The 19,802-nt window shown below is 29.8% G+C and overlaps 2 protein-coding genes across 2 annotated transcripts; both read left to right on the top strand.

The window, feature by feature from the left end:
* The first annotated feature begins 1,557 nt into the window (after window positions 1-1,557).
* On the top strand, window positions 1,558-3,324 carry LOC115698755 (NAC domain-containing protein 83). Its single transcript, XM_030625921.2, has 3 exons — window positions 1,558-2,162; window positions 2,282-2,571; window positions 2,693-3,324. Exons 1-3 carry the CDS (start codon window positions 1,976-1,978, stop codon window positions 2,981-2,983), a joined length of 768 nt encoding a protein of 255 aa, XP_030481781.2. The 5' UTR covers window positions 1,558-1,975; the 3' UTR covers window positions 2,984-3,324.
* A 4,029-nt stretch (window positions 3,325-7,353) lies between these two features.
* LOC133030647 (uncharacterized) lies at window positions 7,354-19,183 on the top strand. The gene is made up of 4 exons (XM_061103452.1): window positions 7,354-10,054; window positions 10,124-10,208; window positions 17,524-17,644; window positions 18,236-19,183. The coding sequence occupies exons 1-4, from the start codon at window positions 7,354-7,356 to the stop codon at window positions 18,962-18,964; spliced, it is 3,636 nt and encodes a 1,211-aa protein (XP_060959435.1). The 3' UTR covers window positions 18,965-19,183.
* Window positions 19,184-19,802: the final 619 nt, after the last annotated feature.

Genomic DNA, 19,802 nt, shown 5'->3' with positions numbered 1-19,802 from the left:
ATAATTAATTTCTTCTTACAATTCTACCATTTTTTTGGGTAACCTTTTTAATTCTCTCTCTCTTTATATATATATATATATTCTATACCACTTTTTACATATAATAATATAAATAAAATATGTATATAATTCAAAAATGTATGCGTTCAATACACGCTTCTTCAGGTACGGTGCGTTGTGTTCTGTTCTTCCACATCTTATATTAAACGCACAACGAGGTTTTTTTTTTTATTTTATAAATTGAATATATCAAAATTAATATTTTTCCTATTTTTTATTGGATAATTATAAATAAAATTATGTATTATGTTCACGATGATCATTACCATTATCATCATGGTTGACTTACTCCATTATGGGAAATAAATCAATGGTTGTTTGTGTTTAGTTTTTTTCCTTTTTGGAATTGATTTTTTCGTTGCCCTTGCTCATTATTTATTTTGAAAATGAATTATATTTTTATTTACGTTATTATATTAATCCATTTAGACGAAGAATATTTAATGAACCAAAAAACATAAAATTAAAATAAATATATGGATGGACGTATATTAAATCTATAAATTGATTTTGTTGTCTCCCTAAAAAATAATTGATTTTGTTAGAACTCGACTGATATATTCGATACATATGGTTTTTATTTTCTTATTTTCAATAATTGACATTAATTAATATTCTCATATAAATTTCAATCACAAATTGAGTAAATATTACATAAAAGAAATAATGAGTTATAAAGTATAAGATGGAGATGTGGAAAGAAAACTAATAAACTAAATAAAAAAAGAAAAAGTTTACATAAAATTAATAAACTAATTTGATTAAAACGGTAACAACTATTATTAATTAGACATGAAATGTACCAATTGTAAATCTTTCTAGAGGAATAATATATATAAGTGTTAAACTACCATGTACATATAACCACAATATTTTTATATATATTTGAAATAAAGTTTTAGGTTGCAAAACGTGATCATTAATAATTAATACCTATTTTAGTTATTTTTTTAATTAAAAAAATCTGTTTATACGTACTTTTTGTTTTGGTATTGAATTATTCAAGAAACAATCATAAATATTGAATTGAAGGAAAAGAAATGAAGAAAAATGTTGAGTGTAAAATATAATTAGTAAAAAGACTAAAATAAAAGTCAAAAGTGACATAATTAGAAGAGAGAATTAATGTGATTAATTAAGGAAAAAATACCTACATATAAATAAATATTAATAAAACATTGGAGACAACGTGGCACACATGGTCTCTTATCACACTCTACACGAGTTCATCTATGTTGACCAAAGCGTGGGGTTTCTTTCTTTTTGTCCTTTTTCATACACGTTTATGAAAAACAAAACAAAAAAAAACAACCAAAACAAAAAACCAAAACCAATGACCGTCAACACTCTAATTTTAACCTTTTTTTTGTTATTTCTTATTGTTTCTTTTCTTTTTCTCCAAACAAAGGAAAAAAATAAGGTTTCCTAGTTCGATTAGAACTCCAATATTAAATATAACTTTCCTTACCGGTTAATCTCTTGTCTTTTAACTTATTAATTTCCCATTTGTCATTACTGATTATTTGTAACGTTTTATTACTATAATTAATATTATTATAGTACACATAGAAAGTTTCTTATTTGAATTTAATGGTCAAGAAAAGGTTTCCTATTAGTCCTGCTAAACTTTTTGCCTTACCCTTTCTTTCTCTCTCTTTCTATGTGTAAATATATATACAATAACAAATGCCTTTTCTTGAAGCCATGACCTATAACCCTTGCTTGTTTGAATCTTCATCTCTCTCTCCTTTTTTTTCTTCTTCTTCTTATTCTTTCATATCATAACATATATTCTTCTTGTACATGGGTTTGCTTTTGCTTCAATTTTACATCTTCCTTATTTGACTCAAAACATTTCTTCTTCCTCTTTCTCTATATATATTTGGATTGATAAGAGTGTTTTTTGATATTAACCATGGAAAAGCAAAATTTTGGTACCAATAATAATGGTGGCCTTAAATTACCTATTGGATACCGATTTTGCCCCACAGATGAAGAACTTTTACTACACTATTTGAAGAGAAAGGTTCATGCTTTGCCATTACCTGCTTCAGTAATTTCAGAATTTGATGTTTTCCAAACTGACCCTTGGGCTTTACCAGGTATAATTTTGATTCATACCCTTTTGTTATTTTGTGTTTTTAATCATAAAGTTGGAAGCTTTTTACCATTTTGCTATATGGGTTATGGTTAAATTTTATTTTTTTTGGTTTTGATATAGGTGATGTGAAGGAAAAAAGGTACTTCTTTTGCAACTATAGAAAGATGGATATTTTGAATAATAAGATGTGCAAGAGAGTAAATTCTGGTTGTGGGTTTTGGAAACCTGTTGTTAATAAAGACAAGTTGATTGTGGCTTCAGAGTTTAATAACCAAGCAATTGGTGTTAGAAAAACTTTGGTGTTTTGTGGTGGAAAACGCCTATTACAAGACTCAAAAACTCGTTGGTTCATGCATGAATATTATTTTGTTCGTTCACAAACTATCCCCAACTCCAACTCACTCCATCAGGTAATAAAAAAAAAAAAAAACTCTTGTTCTGAATTTGGTCATATTTCTAATACATGAATAGTTTTTTATTTTTTTTTCCAATTATATATATTCTTATATTTTGTAATATATATATATGCAGATGTCTCAGCTACAAATGAATTGGGTTGTTTGCGGAGTGTTTCAGAAGAAGAGAAAGCTTAATATTAATAAAAATAATAATAATAATTATAATAAACAAAAGAAGAGAAATCAGTTGATTTTGATTAGTGATGAGGGTTCACCTAGACCTTCATTCTCATGTTCAAGTGGAGTTACTGATCAAGAAGATGATCAAGAAGAAAGCAGTACTGCCCACATTATTAGCTATAATAATAATACTAATAATAATGGTTCAAAATCATCATTCAATAGTACCAGACAGCCTAATTAATTAGAATTTGTTTAGTGATAATAATTAGGTACTTTGTTATGCAAAAGAATTATTATTATTTGTATTAATTTCAAATTAAGGCATTTTAATTAACCTTTGTGATCAAGAGCTCAATTATATATAATGATGAGATTGTGTTTTTCTTTTAACCAAATTAATCTATGTATCTCATTATTATATTCTTCTATGCTTTTTTTTTATTTTCTTTTTTTAGTTTTATATCTAATAATTCAATGTGTAAAGACATAATGTATAATCATGGTGGTGAGAGATAGAGAAAGATTGTGTCACTTATTGTTTTTGTTTTTCTTTTGAGTATCTTAAACTTTTATTATTAAAAAGGACAAATGATTTTTGGTACGCAAAGTATAATAAATTCCACACCAAATGGAGGCATCCAAAGAAAGAAGACATTTTCTTATTTAATTTTTTTTTCATATATAACACATCTTATAATGCCATAAAGGAACACTACTTTATATTATTATTTAAATTAGTTAAAATCTAATCATGTCTAATTCAAAAGAATAGAGTGATCCTTTTGTAGGTGGGCACATGAAGTATTAGAATACAATGATGCAAAGTGTTGTTCTTTTTAATTAATTATTTTTATACATATAAAAAAAAAAAATTAAGAAGATGGAAGAACACCATGTGGGGTGACTGGCATTAATTTCAATACATGAACTTAATGTAAAATAATAATATAGAAAAAAAAAAATCATTTCATTTTTACTATGTCGAATCTTGTAGTCTTTATAAGTATGTTTTCCCCCATTAAAAAAAATAACAAAGATTCTTGTGTCCTAGTTTCCAAGTACTATATTTGTATTTATATTTATCATATTTGATAGGATTGTTGTGGTAATTTAATGCAATTCTCACGGTTTTACCTAAAGAATGGTGCTGGTTGTCTTAGGGGAAAAGAACAAATAAAGCACTACTAGAATAATAGTAAAATATATCATGTATTTATTTCAATATGTATTTAGAGTTAAAGAGCACTGTGGTATTTTATGGTGCCGTTTGGTAATATTTTTTTAATCAGTTTTCTGTTTTTAAAATTGAAAAAGTGAAAATATTTTTCAAAAACATGTTCTATTAAACTGTTTTTACTTTTTAATTTTTTAATTGAGAATCAAAATTTTAAAAACAAAAACAAAAAAAATCACTTTCAATATTTTTTTAAACAATTTTTTTTTCTTAATCAATATCTTGGACTTCGATCATGACCCGGACCCAAATCCCCCCACAGCCCTGGCGCTGAACCCGACTTCTAACTTGAACCCAAATCCGACCCCGGATCTAAACCCGACGTAAATAAAATCAAAAAATAAAAATGAAAATGAATTTTACAGAACACACTTTTGTTTTCTGTTTTTAAAATTGAAAAACAAAAGTGGTTACAGAACGCATTTTTGTTTTTCAAAATCAAAATTTTTTTTAAAAAAAATTTTACTTTCATTTTTTAATTAAAAAAATTATAAAACAAAAGTGTTACCAAACGTCACCTATATTATTACAAATTATTATATTAATATTGGTATAATTAAATGTTTAAGTACTACATATTTTAGTTTAAATATATTTTAAAAAAATAAAATTACTAATAATTTGTAAGGTAATATATTGTAATAATGTGTTTGGATATCAAAGATGTCTAATAAATTATTATATTATTATTAGTGTAATTATTAAATTTATAATGATTATTCGTAAAATGTTATCTTATAATAGTGTTAGTTACTTTATCACAATACTAAAGTAGCATTTGATTGGAAGTAATGAAATTGATTGGAATAGAAAGGAAACAATTTTTATTTAGTTGCCTTTTTATTTTATTCCTTTATTTGGTTGTATTTAAAAACATTAGAATACCATTTTGATGGAATGACCTTTCTATCATTTTGGTAGAATGACTATTTCATTTTGAAATAGAAAGAAAGACCATTCCAATATAAAATTTGAAAAAAAATTAATAATTTTTTTATTAATTTTTTTTATATATTTTAAATTTTATTTCATTCCATTTAATTATACATTTTATTAGTACTTAATTTGGTTGGCACTTGGCAGCAGAGACTTCCATAGCTCACATCCCTTCTTCTTCTCATGGGGCCATGGGAATAAGATTCTTCATGTCAGCCAATGAAGAGACATGCATATGGTCTCTTTTATTATATTTACTGTTTATTTATTTATTAATTCATTCATATTCATGTATGACTATTTGACCTTAAATATTTTATATACTCCCAAATGGGAAAGATAAACAAAAACTTTCTCCACTTAATTATATTGAGCCAATAACTCCACACCTGCCTAGAATATAATTCGAATTATTATATATATAAGTATTTTACATAGCAAAAACAATAAGAAACACACATTTAACTTTCACTATATTATATATCTCAAATTAACACTACAAAGTGAGAGTATTAATTACATAACGTTATTAGTATTCGAACGGATCTCATGAAATACAATTCATGTCTCAATCACACATTATATGTAGTAGTGAAAATTTAAAATTAATAAATTAATTTCTTTTAATAAATTATAAAATGTAATATCTTAAAAACTAAATTATATGTATTTCTAAAATGTTTGTTATATTTTTTAATAAATAATAATAAAAATATAAAATATAATATTTTGAAAAAATAGATTTAAGACTTTTTGTTTAAGAATTTTTTTAGGCATGAGTAGTGAGTAGGGTGCCTTGGGCGTGGTCACTAATGCCCTAACCTTGAACTGACCCTAACTATGTATGTATTATTATATTTATATATAGGGAACTCTTATATGTAGAGAATAAATATATAGAGGGAAAACACATTCATATGAATTTTTAAAATTATATTTATATATTTATATACAATTAATTTGTTTTTTTTTTTAATGAAAATGATACTTTTATAAATAGCAATATCAATCATTACAAGAAATTGAAAAACAGAATAAATATTATTGCTCTGCATGTAAATACGATCAGACTAAAAATAAGAGTTTCGTGTAAGACAATATACAATTTTATTTGAAGACCATAAAACAAAACAAATTTCAACATTAAAATGAGTACATGTAGATGATAAAATTTTGTAATCGCTAAGTCAAATATAGAGAACATATTGAGAGAAATATGAATTGTTTCCAAAGTACTATAGTTACAACAATTACATCACTCTAAATATTTTTCCTCTTAATCCAACTAAGAACTTCATTCAACTCTAATTAATTTATTTTTCTTTCTTTCTTTTTGGCTTTTTTATGTCAGCCAATTTTAGTTGGCCTGAACATATTCTTGGGAGTGAATCAGATTATAAAGCACATAATATTCGATATAAATAATAAAATCAAATAAATGCTTAAATATATAAAGAATCGTATGCTTCTAAAAAAAACCTAGGTAGTAGTACTGAGATTGAGAATTTATATATAATTATATATTATTATTAACATATTTTATTTTAGTGTGTGAACAAAAATCTCATATAGTTAATTATATATACATAGAAGCTAGACAGAGCAGTTCTTCTTGAAAAAAAAAATCAAAAAAAAAATATATATATTTTCATTAGTTACGATATATATTTGTAATAAAAGATAATATTTATAGAGATAATATTAATTTTGATATAATAATTAAACTAGATTGCACATAGGATAAAGGTACTGGTTCAAATTCAACCAAGAGATTTTTTTTTTTAAAGTTTATTTCTGTTCCGTGCTTTAAAAGATATTACGCCCCACTTACTTTAAATCCTGAATCTGTCACTATATTTAAGAATAGATTTTACCAATAATACCAATTTGTTTGTTTTTTCTTTTAATTGTAGTTAATTTCTACACGTTTTATAACTATGGTTTAGATGTATTAGGGCATTGCAAGAAAGTCAAGTTTGAGAGATTTGGTTATATATATATAGGGTTCTGTCTGTGGTGATGTTAAAGCAGCCGACCAAGGTTACTTGTACAAGTAGTTTTAGAATCTTTTTCTTTGCTAAATTTATGATGATGAGAGAATATAAATGAGGTTGTGAATTTATGAGTAGTAAACTTATGCACGACAATCACACTAAGTAGGTATAACTAGTTAGATAGAATTAATTACTTGTAGTAAATTAATGTAGACAAAAATAATTAAATACATAAATAAATAATTGGAACCAAGATATATATATTAATATAGGTAGTGTAGATTGTTGACTTTTTCTTATATTTGTTGTGCACCTACTTGGCTAAGGCTTTACTGTGTAAGTCTTTTTTTGAATTAAAAGCGTTTATAAATAAATTAAAAGAGTTAGAATAAGGATGGGGTCTGGATAACCGATAGAGAGGCTATTGGTAATGAATTCACTAATTACATGGAGGATATCTTTAGTAACCCGGTCATGGGCCCTTTGGAAAGCTTAGACCATTTGATCTCTGACCATCTCTCTCCTTTGGAACAAGCAGAGCTTGAGGTCACCCCTAGCCAAGATGAGATTAGAAAAACATTGTTCGCTATGGGTCCCATGAAGGCGCCGGGCCCTGATGGTATGTCTGTCCTTTTCTTCAAGCACTACTGGAATGTTGTGGGAAAAGACTTTTGTGATGCAGTGGATGACTTTTTCCAGACGGGAAATTTACACAAAGGGTTTAATGTTACTAATGTAACCCTCATCCCTAAGTTGGTAAACCCTAAATTGGTGTCCCAATTTAGGCCAATTTCCCTGTGCAATGTTATCTATAAGGTAATCTCCAAAATTATTGCGAACAGAATTAAACCTGTGCTCCCGAGATTGATTTGCCCTACCCAAGCAGCGTTTGTTCCGGGAAGGAGTATACAGGATAATAATGTTTTAATCCAAGAGATTATCCATTCCTTTAAGAGAAAGAAAGGAAAAGAGGGTTTTTTTGCGATTAAAATTGACCTGGTAAAAGCTTATGACAAGTTAAGCTGGTCTTTTGTTGATCATGTGCTTTCAAGCTTCAAAGCCCCTGAGAAGTTCCGTATGTGGATCCGTCAGTGCATCACTACGACTTCTTTCAATCTACTCCTCAATGGTAGAAAGATTAGTAGTTTTGTCCCAGAGTGTGGAATACGACAAGGAGACCCCCTGTCTCCTTACATTTTTATTTGGGCAGCTGATATTCTTTCTCGACTTCTCCAGAAGGCCCTGAATGATGGAATTATTAAAGGTATCAAGTTGAGCAGAGAAGGACCAAGATTGTCTCATCTGTTCTTTGCGGACGATCTAATTTTGGTGGGAAGGGCGAGTTTAGATGAAGCTAGAAAGATGTGGCAGTGTTTGGAAAAATTTTGTGATTGGTCTGGACAAAGAATAAATAAGCTCAAAACATCCATCTTCTTCAGCGGTAACACGAGCAACGGAATGAAAAGGGCGATCAAGCAGACACTGGGACTGAAGTGTGCAGTGGGTAATATCAATTATCTGGGCCTTCCGTTGTTTAGAACTCGCCAAAAAGATGCTGACTTCAATTTTATTCTTGATAACCTGGTTAAGAAATTGCATGGGTGGAAGTTGAAATCGTTATCTAAGGCAGGTCGTGCTACTTTGATCAAATCAGTAGGGCTTGCCTTACCTGTTTATACTATGCAGACGACCAAGCTTTCGAAAAAACTTGCCTTGCGAATTGATGGGATGGTTAGAGATTTTTGGTGGGGTCATGAGCAAGGAAATCGAGGTATCTGCCTTAAAGCACAGGATCGATTATGCCTTCCGAAATCTCATGGTGGCCTAGGGTTTAGGAAAACCGTAGAGATGAACCAAGCCCTTTTGGCCAAATGGGGATGGGATCTCCTCACTGAGAATCAGTCCCTTTGTTGTCAGGTCCTAAGTGCAAAATATATGAGGGGCAGAAAGTTTTTTGATTGTACAATTAGGAGTTCTGACTCCTGGTTCTGGAGAAATGTTGTGCGTACAAAAGAAATCTTGAAAAAGGGGGCTTGTAAACTAATTGCGGATGGGAGAGATACTAGCATTTGGAACGACCCTTGGATCACCCATGGGTGTACTTTATTCCCGAAACCCAATCATAATCCCCGAGGAGAGCCTGAATTTGTGGCTGAACTACTTTTACCCGATGGGAACTGGGACACCGTAAAGCTCGATGATCTCTTTGACAGGGAAACTGTTGGTAGTATCTTAAAGGGTGGAAAACCAAATTGTCAGGGTAAGGATAGATGGGTTTGGACAAGAGATCCTAAGGGAGTGTTTTCAACTAAGTCTGCCTACCTCATCCAAGCCTTGGGGAGAGCTCCTTTAGGGAATGTAGCTCCGGCTATGTGGAACAAACTGTGGAACTCTAAAATTCTGGAACGTCATAAAGTCCTTTGGTGGAGCATCCTTTCTAATGCTCTCCCCCTGAGGGCCCTACTTGCTAAGAGAATGAATATTGATGAGACTTCCTGCCCCATTTGTGGGGTCGGGGATGAGACTATGGAACACCTATTTCTCTACTGCAACTTTGCATCCCACCTATGGCGGGTCTCCCCGTGGGGTGTTATGCCGGTTTTAGACTCTGGAGCCCGTATGTGGGATTGGGTTAGCTTTCTCTGGAACCTTAAAACTAGAGGGGTGGACACTGATGATTTGTTTCTTTATGCTTCCATAGTGGTTGACACGATCTGGAGGGCTCGTAATGACAAAGTCCATAACAACACTATGGGAAGCTTGATTCATTATATTGACTCTATCTCTGGTTGTTACGCAGACTATAGCTCCTGTTTGTCCATGCCGCCTCAGGATGTTGTTTCTTCTATTTGGTCCCCCCCACCAGAGGATTGGATCAAAATCAATTGCGACGTCCGTGTCGGAGGTGATTCTATGTGTGTGGTGGCAATTGCGAGGGATCATAAGGAGTCTATCTTGTGGGTGGCTTCTAAGATGCTTCAGTTTGCTGATTCTCTTATTGGGGAAGCGGCGGCCTGTTTATTAGCTATGGAGACGGCGGCCTCAAGGCAACATCCTTTTGTTATGGTGGAGAGCGATTCGGAAAGTGTGATCAAGAACCTAAAAGGTGGTGAATCTTTATGGGGGATTGAGAACTATACAAGACAATGTACTCTTCTCTCTACTTTGATGGTTTGCTGTAATTTTTCTTTTATTTCTAGAAAGTGTAATTTTGTAGCCCATAATGTGGCTAATTGGGCATTCGCCAACAATATTAACGGTATGGTAGAGATATCTACTATTCCGACTGCTATCCTTACTGTGTAAGTCTGTAAGACCATTATCCCTTTCCCCATTCGATCTCACAATATTTATTTTGTAAAATTAAATACAAATTGATTTTTTCTCCATAACTATGCATGACCATGATAGAGTTTTATATTCTTGAATATTTATTTATTTGGAAACTATCTAAGAATTATATAAAAATTAGGAAACAAATATCATTTCGCATGTTGTTAGATTTTGTTTAAAATATAATTTTTTTAATAATAAAAATTGAAAATTTCTCACAAAAATAAAGATCTATGAAAAAAAAAAAGATAATTAATAAATCTATATGAAAAAAATTATCCTAATAATTTCGAAACTATTGTTATCACCGTATTTCATTTCTAGTCATTATTATATTCAAAGTCGATATCATTATTGTATCTTACTTATAGTGGCCTCTATCATTCACAATAAGTTTACTATACATAAAATAAATTAATCAAATAATGAATTAAATATCCACTTTTATACAAATGTTATAATGGAGAAAATAATAAAAATTAAAGAATTAAAGAAAATAGAGATTTGACAAAAAGATAATTGATAAATCTATATAAAACTCATCTTATAATTTTATAATTATTGTTATCACACATTTGTAGCCACCACTACATTCAAATTCGATGTAATTACTGTTATACCCCTATAGCGGATCTATAATTTTTTTTTTTTGAGAAAAGAAACATTCACACTATTAAATATTAGAATATTTCTACTTTCAACATTAATAATATTGAATTTATAAATTAAATTATAAAATAATTAATTTATAATATAGTACGTACATATATATATATATGATATTTTATATAATATGTACATATAATTAAATAGCTTTACAAAAATATAAATTACACATATAACTAAATAAATTATAGGGTTTTTTCATTTTTACACTTCAAAATAATTTTTTTTGTATTTTTACGGAATTCTACATAGAAATCCCTATTGCAACTAGCGCTGCAACTATTTTAGAAACCCAAACCGTAAATTTAAAAAAAAAAAAGTTAAAATAAATCTAGAACAGAAATAAACATAAATAAATTCAAGAGTTAAGAAAGAAAACTAGTTGGTGATTTCGCTCTAGATCGTCACAATAGCTTCCTCTCCTCCTTCATTCACTTTTCGAGGCTGATTCCTGATGATGCCTTTTGTCATATGAGTCGAGTCCCTTATATAGGAATTAGGGTTGTGCCTATGATTGGAAAAATATTCAAAACTGGTTGAAAATACCGTGTTTTGTACCTAGTCGCGACTACATAAAGGGCTAGTCGCGACCATAGGCAAATGGAAAAATCACCTTTTCTGCCAAATGCCCTAGTCACGACCATAGTCGCGACCAAAGAAAAGGGTCACGATTATGGCTTATGCTGGTCGCGACTATTGGAGCAAACGGGCAGCTTTAATAGATTTTTTTTCACCAAATTATCCCGTCTTTCGCCAATTGACAGAATTTGAACTATAATGCGTTGGGAACCTGAAACAAGGAAATTCAAGCCTAAACCGTTCTAAAAGGCAACATCAACTAAGAAAATGCTTATTAATTTGACCCGGAACTTAGGCTAAAAATAGCCTAACAATTAATTCTCCACTTGATTCGTAATCAACATAGTGCTTGTTGTCATCTTATTGAATATTTCTCTGCACCAGATTTAGCAGAGGTTCTGACCTGAAACTAGTGTATAAATTTTTCAATATTATTAAGCAACTATTTTAATACATGAGAATAATGTATAAACAACTATTCAATCACAATAATTAGCAAATGCCTTAAATGTATCACTATTTTGTCAAATGTGAAGTATTTGCACAAATTTATTGAGATCAACCAATTTTCAATATGAATTTACTTCAATCTACTTCGACAACATCAATTAAATAACAGCCTAGCTATGAAAAAAAAAATATTTAAAGTCTTGTTATGTTGTAATTTTTTTGTGTTAGATTCTTCTGATTTGTTTTTGGGTAAGCTTTGAATCCTCTTCTGGTTGTGTTATCAAATTCTCTGCATAATAGAATTTGAATTATTAGTTTTGAGTTGTTATTTTGTAATTTTGAATTAACAGAGGTTGTAATCTCAATTTTTTTTCCTGATTTTACCTTTTAATTTTAGATTTGTCGGGATTAGATCGTTTTGTTGTTGAGATCTACATTGCGCCCTTGTCATTATACAACTTGTACGATTTTTTTGGACCTGAAATCGTGCCTTGGTTAAGAACGAAAATGGAGGAGATCTAGTGCAACTGGAAACGAAGAGAAAGAGGAAGACAGAGACTATTTTGTTCAGTCCGTATTTTTGAAAAAAAAAAGTTTTTAATATAAATTCCTTAATTGTTGTAACGATCCTGCCAGATTAGTTATGTAATTAATTGATCACTTGCTTATAAAGGAGTGATCTAACATAAATAAGACTAAGGAAGAGGTTTCAATGGTTACATTTTTATTGTAACCATCATGGTTACATTTTTTTTAAGCCATTGGATTACTATTTAATGGTTGTGATTAATTTGGAAATTAAATAAAAATAAATAAAAAATAACTTGTAACCTGAAAGTAACCTAATCATTTATTTCCTTATAAAACTTTAATTAAGATTAATTATATTTTAAAATTAAATTAATTATAATTATTAATTAATTTTTTACAATTTATTACTATATAAGGATCTTTTAGCAATTTATTTTTTTATACTTAAATTATTTAAAATTTTATAGCAAAATTTTTTATAATTTAAAATTATACACATATAATTTCATAATTTAAATTTTATTATACTTGTAATCTTAATTTTAAATTATTACACATAATTATTTAATTTTTTTATTTAAATATTTAAAAAGTAAAAAATGAAATAAGTTGAAGGATTTTTTTTTTAAAAAAATGGCTGCACTTGTTATCGATTGATTAGCTTGAGGTCTCATACTTAGTTCATATAATTGTAACAAAATAATTAAATATCATTTAAAAATAATTAATTATTTGAAAATTTATTATAAGAAGAGAATTTTAATTTGTGTCAAAAGAAGTTTAATTTTTGTAAAAAAAAATAAATTTTTTTGTAAATATTATAATTAAATGGCTTAATTATTAAAATAATTCAAGTAAGGATTTAAATATAAATATTAATTACTAAAAGAAGTCTTGTTAAATATTTAATTAATTAATTTAAGAAAATAGTTAATTATAATTAAATAATTCTAAAAAAGAAATGTCTATTTAATTAATTATTTTAAGAAAATAGTTAATTATAATTAATTAAATCTAAAAAAGGAAAGTCTACCTATTAGTAACCTGCTATTACAGGTTAAAGAAAAATGTAACCATATGGTTACAATAAAAATGTAACCATTGAATAGTCACCCATAAGACTAATCATAATTTCTCTTCAAAAGTAGACTAAGCAGACCGAACTCTGGCTGAACCACTATAATTCTCATATATTATTAATTCGGAGTTAGTACATCCAGACCACATTGGACCCCCATTCGAACAGTGTAGGACCCCCCATCGGACACGGAATACGTCTACCAATCAGTTTGTAAGCATCAGACCGCCATCGAATCTATATTGGACTCCCATCGAACACAAAAAGCCTACCGATCTGTTACTAAGCATCGAACCACCGTCGACCCTACATCAGACCACTATCAGACCTTCTCCATTAATCTCAAAAACTTAAATTTTAGAACCTACTATCGAACATATATTGGGCCTTTATCGGATGCCATTGAACCAACTCAAAAAAATGAAAAAAAAAAACAAGAAAAGCAAGAGAATTGAATCAATTTAAAAACATGTCAAAGATTACTTAAAAACATAACACGTTTGAAAAAGAAGGTGGGTTATTTTAACACATGGTACAACAAAATCACACATTACTACTTGAATTTGTACAAAAATTATCTAAATTAGAATCTTGGGTAGCAAAATTACATATTTAACTTTTATTACCCCGCCACCCAAACAACAAACCAAGTAAAAACAACCACATTGCAACACAAATTCCTTACTACAACAATACATCAGAGAAAATTCAACTCTTCAACTCTTATTTACAGTAAATTGTCCAATCTTAGAGATTCAAGTTTAAGAAAAGGTTGTAAATATTTCTTTGGACCATCTCCTAGTTTCTCCAATCTTATAATATCTTCCATTGCAGAGCAATTCATTACTTCCAAGTTACCACAAGAATAAACAGTGTGCCATGAGGAAGGCTTGGCTTAGCATACACTTCTAAATAGATTTAATATTTCTACAACAAAACAAAAAGATGGGAATGACATTAATTAGTCCAATATCTATTATTTCATATATAATCAATAATATGAAGAAATGGATAACAGAAATAACTGAAACTGATATGCAAATGGGCCAAAATGCAAAGGAACTAATAAGGTTGAGCCTGCCATATCCATCCAACCTATGACAACACAGCCAATTATTATTAATATTATTAATTATAAGTACTAAACAAACATTATGTAGGAATTTCTTCTTATTAGCTTCATTAAAGTGAATGAATAGCCATACTACTGCAATAAAAATTACTTGCAAGTTGCAACATTAAATCAGAAAATGCAGACTTATTAATCAAAACAATATAATATTACATGGAAGGAATATTATATGTCAAGACAGGCATAAGTATCTCACCTGTAGTACTTCAAAACTCTTTCATCAAAAACTACTTTTGTTATTTCTTCCATATTGAAGATCAATAATTGACTTGAAGAAATTGCAGGTTTGGAGCAAAACTAGCTCAGTCAATTCCTTTATGCATGTTATGACTCGAAAGCGAAGGGAGGGAAGTGGCCATGAATGATTGGTTTAGCTCAGGGACCAGCTTAATTTCATCCAAATTAAATGTCTGACTAAGAATAATGACCAACTTTCAATTAAGTAATATTATTTTGAGATTATGAAACAAGTAGTCAACTAAAAACACAAACCAGATATTGTCAAGACACACAGTGCACACTCTTACACCCTTCAAAGAGCTCAAACCAATTTCAGATTACAAACTCACAGACACCCAGACTGATCATCCCTACAACATCTCTCAATCACTCTTGTTTTCACTCTTCAACAGCTTTTTTAAAAAAAAAAAGAGAGAGAAAAACAGAAACTTAAATTTAGATTAAATTGTTTATCTATATATGCATGTTATAATTAACTTGTTTATTTGAAAACAAATTTCATAATGATAAAAGAGAACATAATCCAATAACCTTCACTAAAAATAATTATAGAACTAGTGCAAGTGTTACGGTTTGTTTTATTCTTGATTCTAGTGCGTTCTAAATTATATATATATAAACCAGTATTTTTATGCCTTAGAGATTCTTCTAAATATCACTATAAATTATTTTGATTTTTTTATTCTCCATTCAAAGAATATGAAATTTAAATAAGAAAACATTAATCATTGAAAATAAAATCATCCATATTGAATCTTAATTTTCATGCCAATAGCTGAAATTGAAAATGACAGGAAATAAGGTATACAAGCCAGGGAATCATTAAGTGAAGCAGCTTAAAATCACTAAACAATGATATTTCAAAAGGCTTTAATTAACAATATCTTGTGCAAGAAATTAGAAAGTTTAAACTTTATAAACATTTAAAACATAAAATATCAGACCAAATAGTATAGCGAGTATCGACTTAGTGGATGTTTGCTTCGTTTGCCTATGAAGATTTCAAATTTCTTCTTATTGGAATACCTCAACATATCAAGTTTAGAAATATTATAGTTCTCAACAAAGTTGAAGAACTCGAAAATATTAAAATACTTGAAATTAAATTATGTATGGTGTCTTGATGTAATTCCACAAGAAATTAAATTACCAATGTATTGTGGAAGAATATCTGGAGAGATTGTGGAGGAGGATAGAGTTTAAAATGGGAGTAATGAATTACTAGTACAAGAAAGAAATAAATTTTGAAGCACGTTACTTAGGTAGGGTAGGGGTGTTCATCAAACCGCTCAAACCGTCCGCACCACACCGCACCGCAAAGAAAATGCGGTTTGAAATTCTTTGCGGTGCGGTCGCGGTTTGAATTTTTCCTAAACTGCTCAATGTGTTGCGGTTTGCGGTTTTGAATTGTTAATATGCGGTTTCAACCAAACCGCACCGCATGTAGGACATCATCAAACTGTCAACCACAATAAAAGTAGTTTCCAAGAAATTGGAACATGATGAGCTAAAAAACCAATAGACAGGAGATAATTAAGGATTTCGATGATGTTCCAAGAAAAAGTAGGCTTAACAAAATTTCAAAAAACTGAAAGCTTCCAAACATGAATTGAGAGAGAACAAAGGAAAATAGCATGTAGGACATCATCAAACTGTCAACCACAATAAAAGTAGTTTTCAAGAAATTGGAACGTGATGAGCTAAAAAGCCAACAGACAAGAGATAATTAAGAATGTCGATGATGTTCCAAGAAAAAGTAAGCTTAACAAATTTCCAAAAAACTAAAAGCTTCCAAACATGAATTGAGAGAGAACGAAGAAAAATAGCACAATAAAAGTAGTTTTCAAGAAATTAGAAAATGATGAGCTAAAAAGCTAATAGGAAGAATATTATAATACACACGTTAAGCAAAAACTTTAATTTTTTGGAGAATTTTCAGAGACCATAAAGCACGGGACCACTTTGCTAAAGGAATTGACTAAGAAGACTTTGACCGGCGATATGGTGTTTTTATTTTTATTATGCATAGTTTTTATTTTTTATTTTTCTCTTTATATAGATTTACTTACCAATGTATAATTTTTTGTTTATTTGGAGTTAAAATACTTTTTCTCTGTGCGAAGGGAATGGATTTAACGGTTGAATCCGTCGCATCGTAAGAGAGAGAGAGAGTGTGTGAATCTTCGTGACGAGCAAAACCTAGATCTGAGGCTCCAGGAGTTCAAATCCAAGCTTGGTATGTGTTCGTGACTTTATCCTACTGGTCTTTGAGTTGTTGAATTTGGGTTAATTAGTTGTTATATATTGTTAACTCACTCACTCACTCACTCTGCCACTCATTATCATTGAACTCTTTAATTTTGAGGGATTTTAGTTAATTAGCAAAAATTAGTGGTTTTAGCTATACATGATAATGATGCTAATTAATTAGATTATTAGAATTATGATTAAAAATTTAGTTCTTTCAATACAATGGTGCCTTGGGCTGAACTAATACAACAATTTAAAATATGCTGTTTTCATATACTTACTAAATTTGCTATGCTTTTCTCTCCATAATACATGGTTTTGGTTCTTTATAATTAGAAATCTCTTGCTAATTTTGAAGTGCTATTTTAGCCCAGAAAACTTGCTCCAAGTTAAATGATAAGTTTTTCAGTGAAGAAACTTGGGATATGTTTGGTGATGAAGTTGAGAGGTTTATAAGTAGTGATTTGTCTGACTCTAATGTACATATTAGAGGACTTTAGTGTATGTTTGAACTGGGATGTAGAGATTATAGCATATTAGAACTGAGGGAACTTAAAATTCAAATGTAGTTCTGTGTAAGTAATGCTATTGTCTAGTTGTCGATCCAGACAATAGATTACACAAAAATAGATTATACTGTTCAGAATGTACAAAAATAGAATTAGAGAGTAAATTAAGAAATTTATTTCTTGCTGATACAAAGTTGTGATTTTAATGTCATTTTTTTCTTAACATGATCCTATGTATAGACGTTTATACTTAAATGGATCCCACAGGAGAATGGTTTTTCCCATGGTGATAATTAAAAGAAAAAAAAGGAAATTTAGATAACCATATATTTTACAATATGGTATTCAGTTTGTTTTGTTGAAGAACAAAATCACATAAGATCCTTTGTCACTACTCTCTTTCCTCGCATATGGATTGTACCTTCTTGACTTCTTCTCACTTAACACTCTACCATGAGATCAAACTATCTTACTCATTTTCACAAAGCTATTATCTTATTCTGTTCCTTACTTTTTATTTCCTTATTCCTCATTATCCTATCACATTTTTTACTTTGTCAGTTTCAAAACTCATCCAATTTTACAACAAGCAATGGGAAATTGCATCTCAAAATTTCTCTTCAGTTTGATGCTATATTTTCCAACTGCTATCAATCCACTGTTGCACAAGCTAGTTTTGTACATAAACTTAAAGAAAATCTTAAAGCTCTAGAGAAAGCTTTAGAAGAGTTAACAGATGTGAAAAATGAATTAGTGAGGAGAGTCAAGATTGCTGAGGAGGAGGACCAGTTGACATGCCGTGATACAGTTCAGAGGTGGATTTCCAGGGCTGAAGCCATGGAAACTGAAGCTCAAGCACTGCTGCAGAGAGGATCTGAAGAAAGCATCAGACTATGCTTTTGGGGTTGCTGCTCAAACAACTATAAATCCAGCTATAAATATGGGAAAATGGTGCTGAGAAAGCTAGCTGAAGTTACTGATCTTCCAAGTGAGGGGGTATTTGAGGTGGTGGCTGAAAGGGGACCAATACCGCTTGTGGTTGAAGTACCAGATGAGCCGACAGTGGGCTTAGATACAATTTTCGATCTTGTGTGGGAAGAACTCAAAGATGATGGTGTGAGAATTATGGGGTTATATGGGATGGGAGGGGTAGGCAAAACCACCCTACTAAGAAAGATCAACAACAATTTCCTTAATTCTGAATATGATTATCATGTTATATGGGTAGAATTTTCCTATATTGATGCACTCCTTAAAATGGATATATTGATGCACCCCTATCTGTTTTAGCATCCGAAATAATTTTTTAGTTAAATTTTTTCTCATTGTCATGTACGTTATAGTTTTTTAAGACCTCCTGCAAAATTTTAAGTAATTTGGAAAAGTTTAACATGTAGAAAATTATGTTCAAACAGTGTGTTGCACGTGTGACTATTTTATTTTATACGCGTGTAAAATAGACTGTTTGAACATTGTTTTCTATATTGTAAATTATTCCGAATTTTTCTATATAGAATCATAATCTATATATCTCTCTTCTATATGGTTTTGATGTCTTTTATCACTTCTGTGTCTTTTATGGCTTTTGTGCTATTTTTTTTGGCTTGTCCCTATTTTTTAGGGAAGTTTTGTGGTATGGTCAATGGCTATGAGAAGTGATCCTTCTTGTCCCATGAATTCTACTTCAACGACCTTTTCACTTTTAATAGATAAGTTTTCCTAGTCTTTTAAGTCTATATTTATTTTGGATTGATTTACTATCATTCCTATTGTGTGGTAATAGAGTTTTATTTTTCTGTTATTTTGTAGAAAGTCTTCAATTACTGTGAATTCACCGTTAAGTTTAATGTTAAATATAATCTGTATGATATTGATTTTCAGTAGTTTTAAATTAGGGTGTTAGTATAGCGAAAGGTTTTACCTTTGGCTAGTTATACTTAGAATTTTGTTGGTCTTTTAGTTTTTAATATTGTTGAGCTAGTGATATGTAGTTATGTGTTAATTTCTAAAGTTGCTTTTTAATTTTTTCTTGAAGATTGTCATTCTAATATAATTTTATTTTTTGGTTTGGTGTTGTGATATTTTTTCAGATTTGGTGACAACTATTATTTATGGGAAGGTGTTATTT

The sequence above is a fragment of the Cannabis sativa genome, chromosome 8 (assembly GCF_029168945.1).
Source record: "Cannabis sativa cultivar Pink pepper isolate KNU-18-1 chromosome 8, ASM2916894v1, whole genome shotgun sequence".
Classification (NCBI taxonomy): domain Eukaryota; kingdom Viridiplantae; phylum Streptophyta; class Magnoliopsida; order Rosales; family Cannabaceae; genus Cannabis; species Cannabis sativa.
This window is presented reverse-complemented; position numbering and strand designations above follow the sequence as displayed.

Bases quoted from the DNA above. Each gene is read 5' to 3' on its own strand.
- LOC115698755 (XM_030625921.2), top strand. From the start codon at position 1,976: ATGGAAAAGCAAAATTTTGGTACCAATAATAATGGTGGCCTTAAATTA. The intron at 2,163-2,281 runs GTATAATTTTGA...GTTTTGATATAG, and splicing joins TGACCCTTGGGCTTTACCAG to GTGATGTGAAGGAAAAAAGG. The intron at 2,572-2,692 runs GTAATAAAAAAA...ATATATATGCAG, and splicing joins ACTCCAACTCACTCCATCAG to ATGTCTCAGCTACAAATGAA.
- LOC133030647 (XM_061103452.1), top strand. From the start codon at position 7,354: ATGGAGGATATCTTTAGTAACCCGGTCATGGGCCCTTTGGAAAGCTTA. The intron at 10,055-10,123 runs GTACTCTTCTCT...GTAATTTTGTAG, and splicing joins TGAGAACTATACAAGACAAT to CCCATAATGTGGCTAATTGG. The intron at 17,645-18,235 runs GTACATATTAGA...TTACTTTGTCAG, and splicing joins GTGATTTGTCTGACTCTAAT to TTTCAAAACTCATCCAATTT.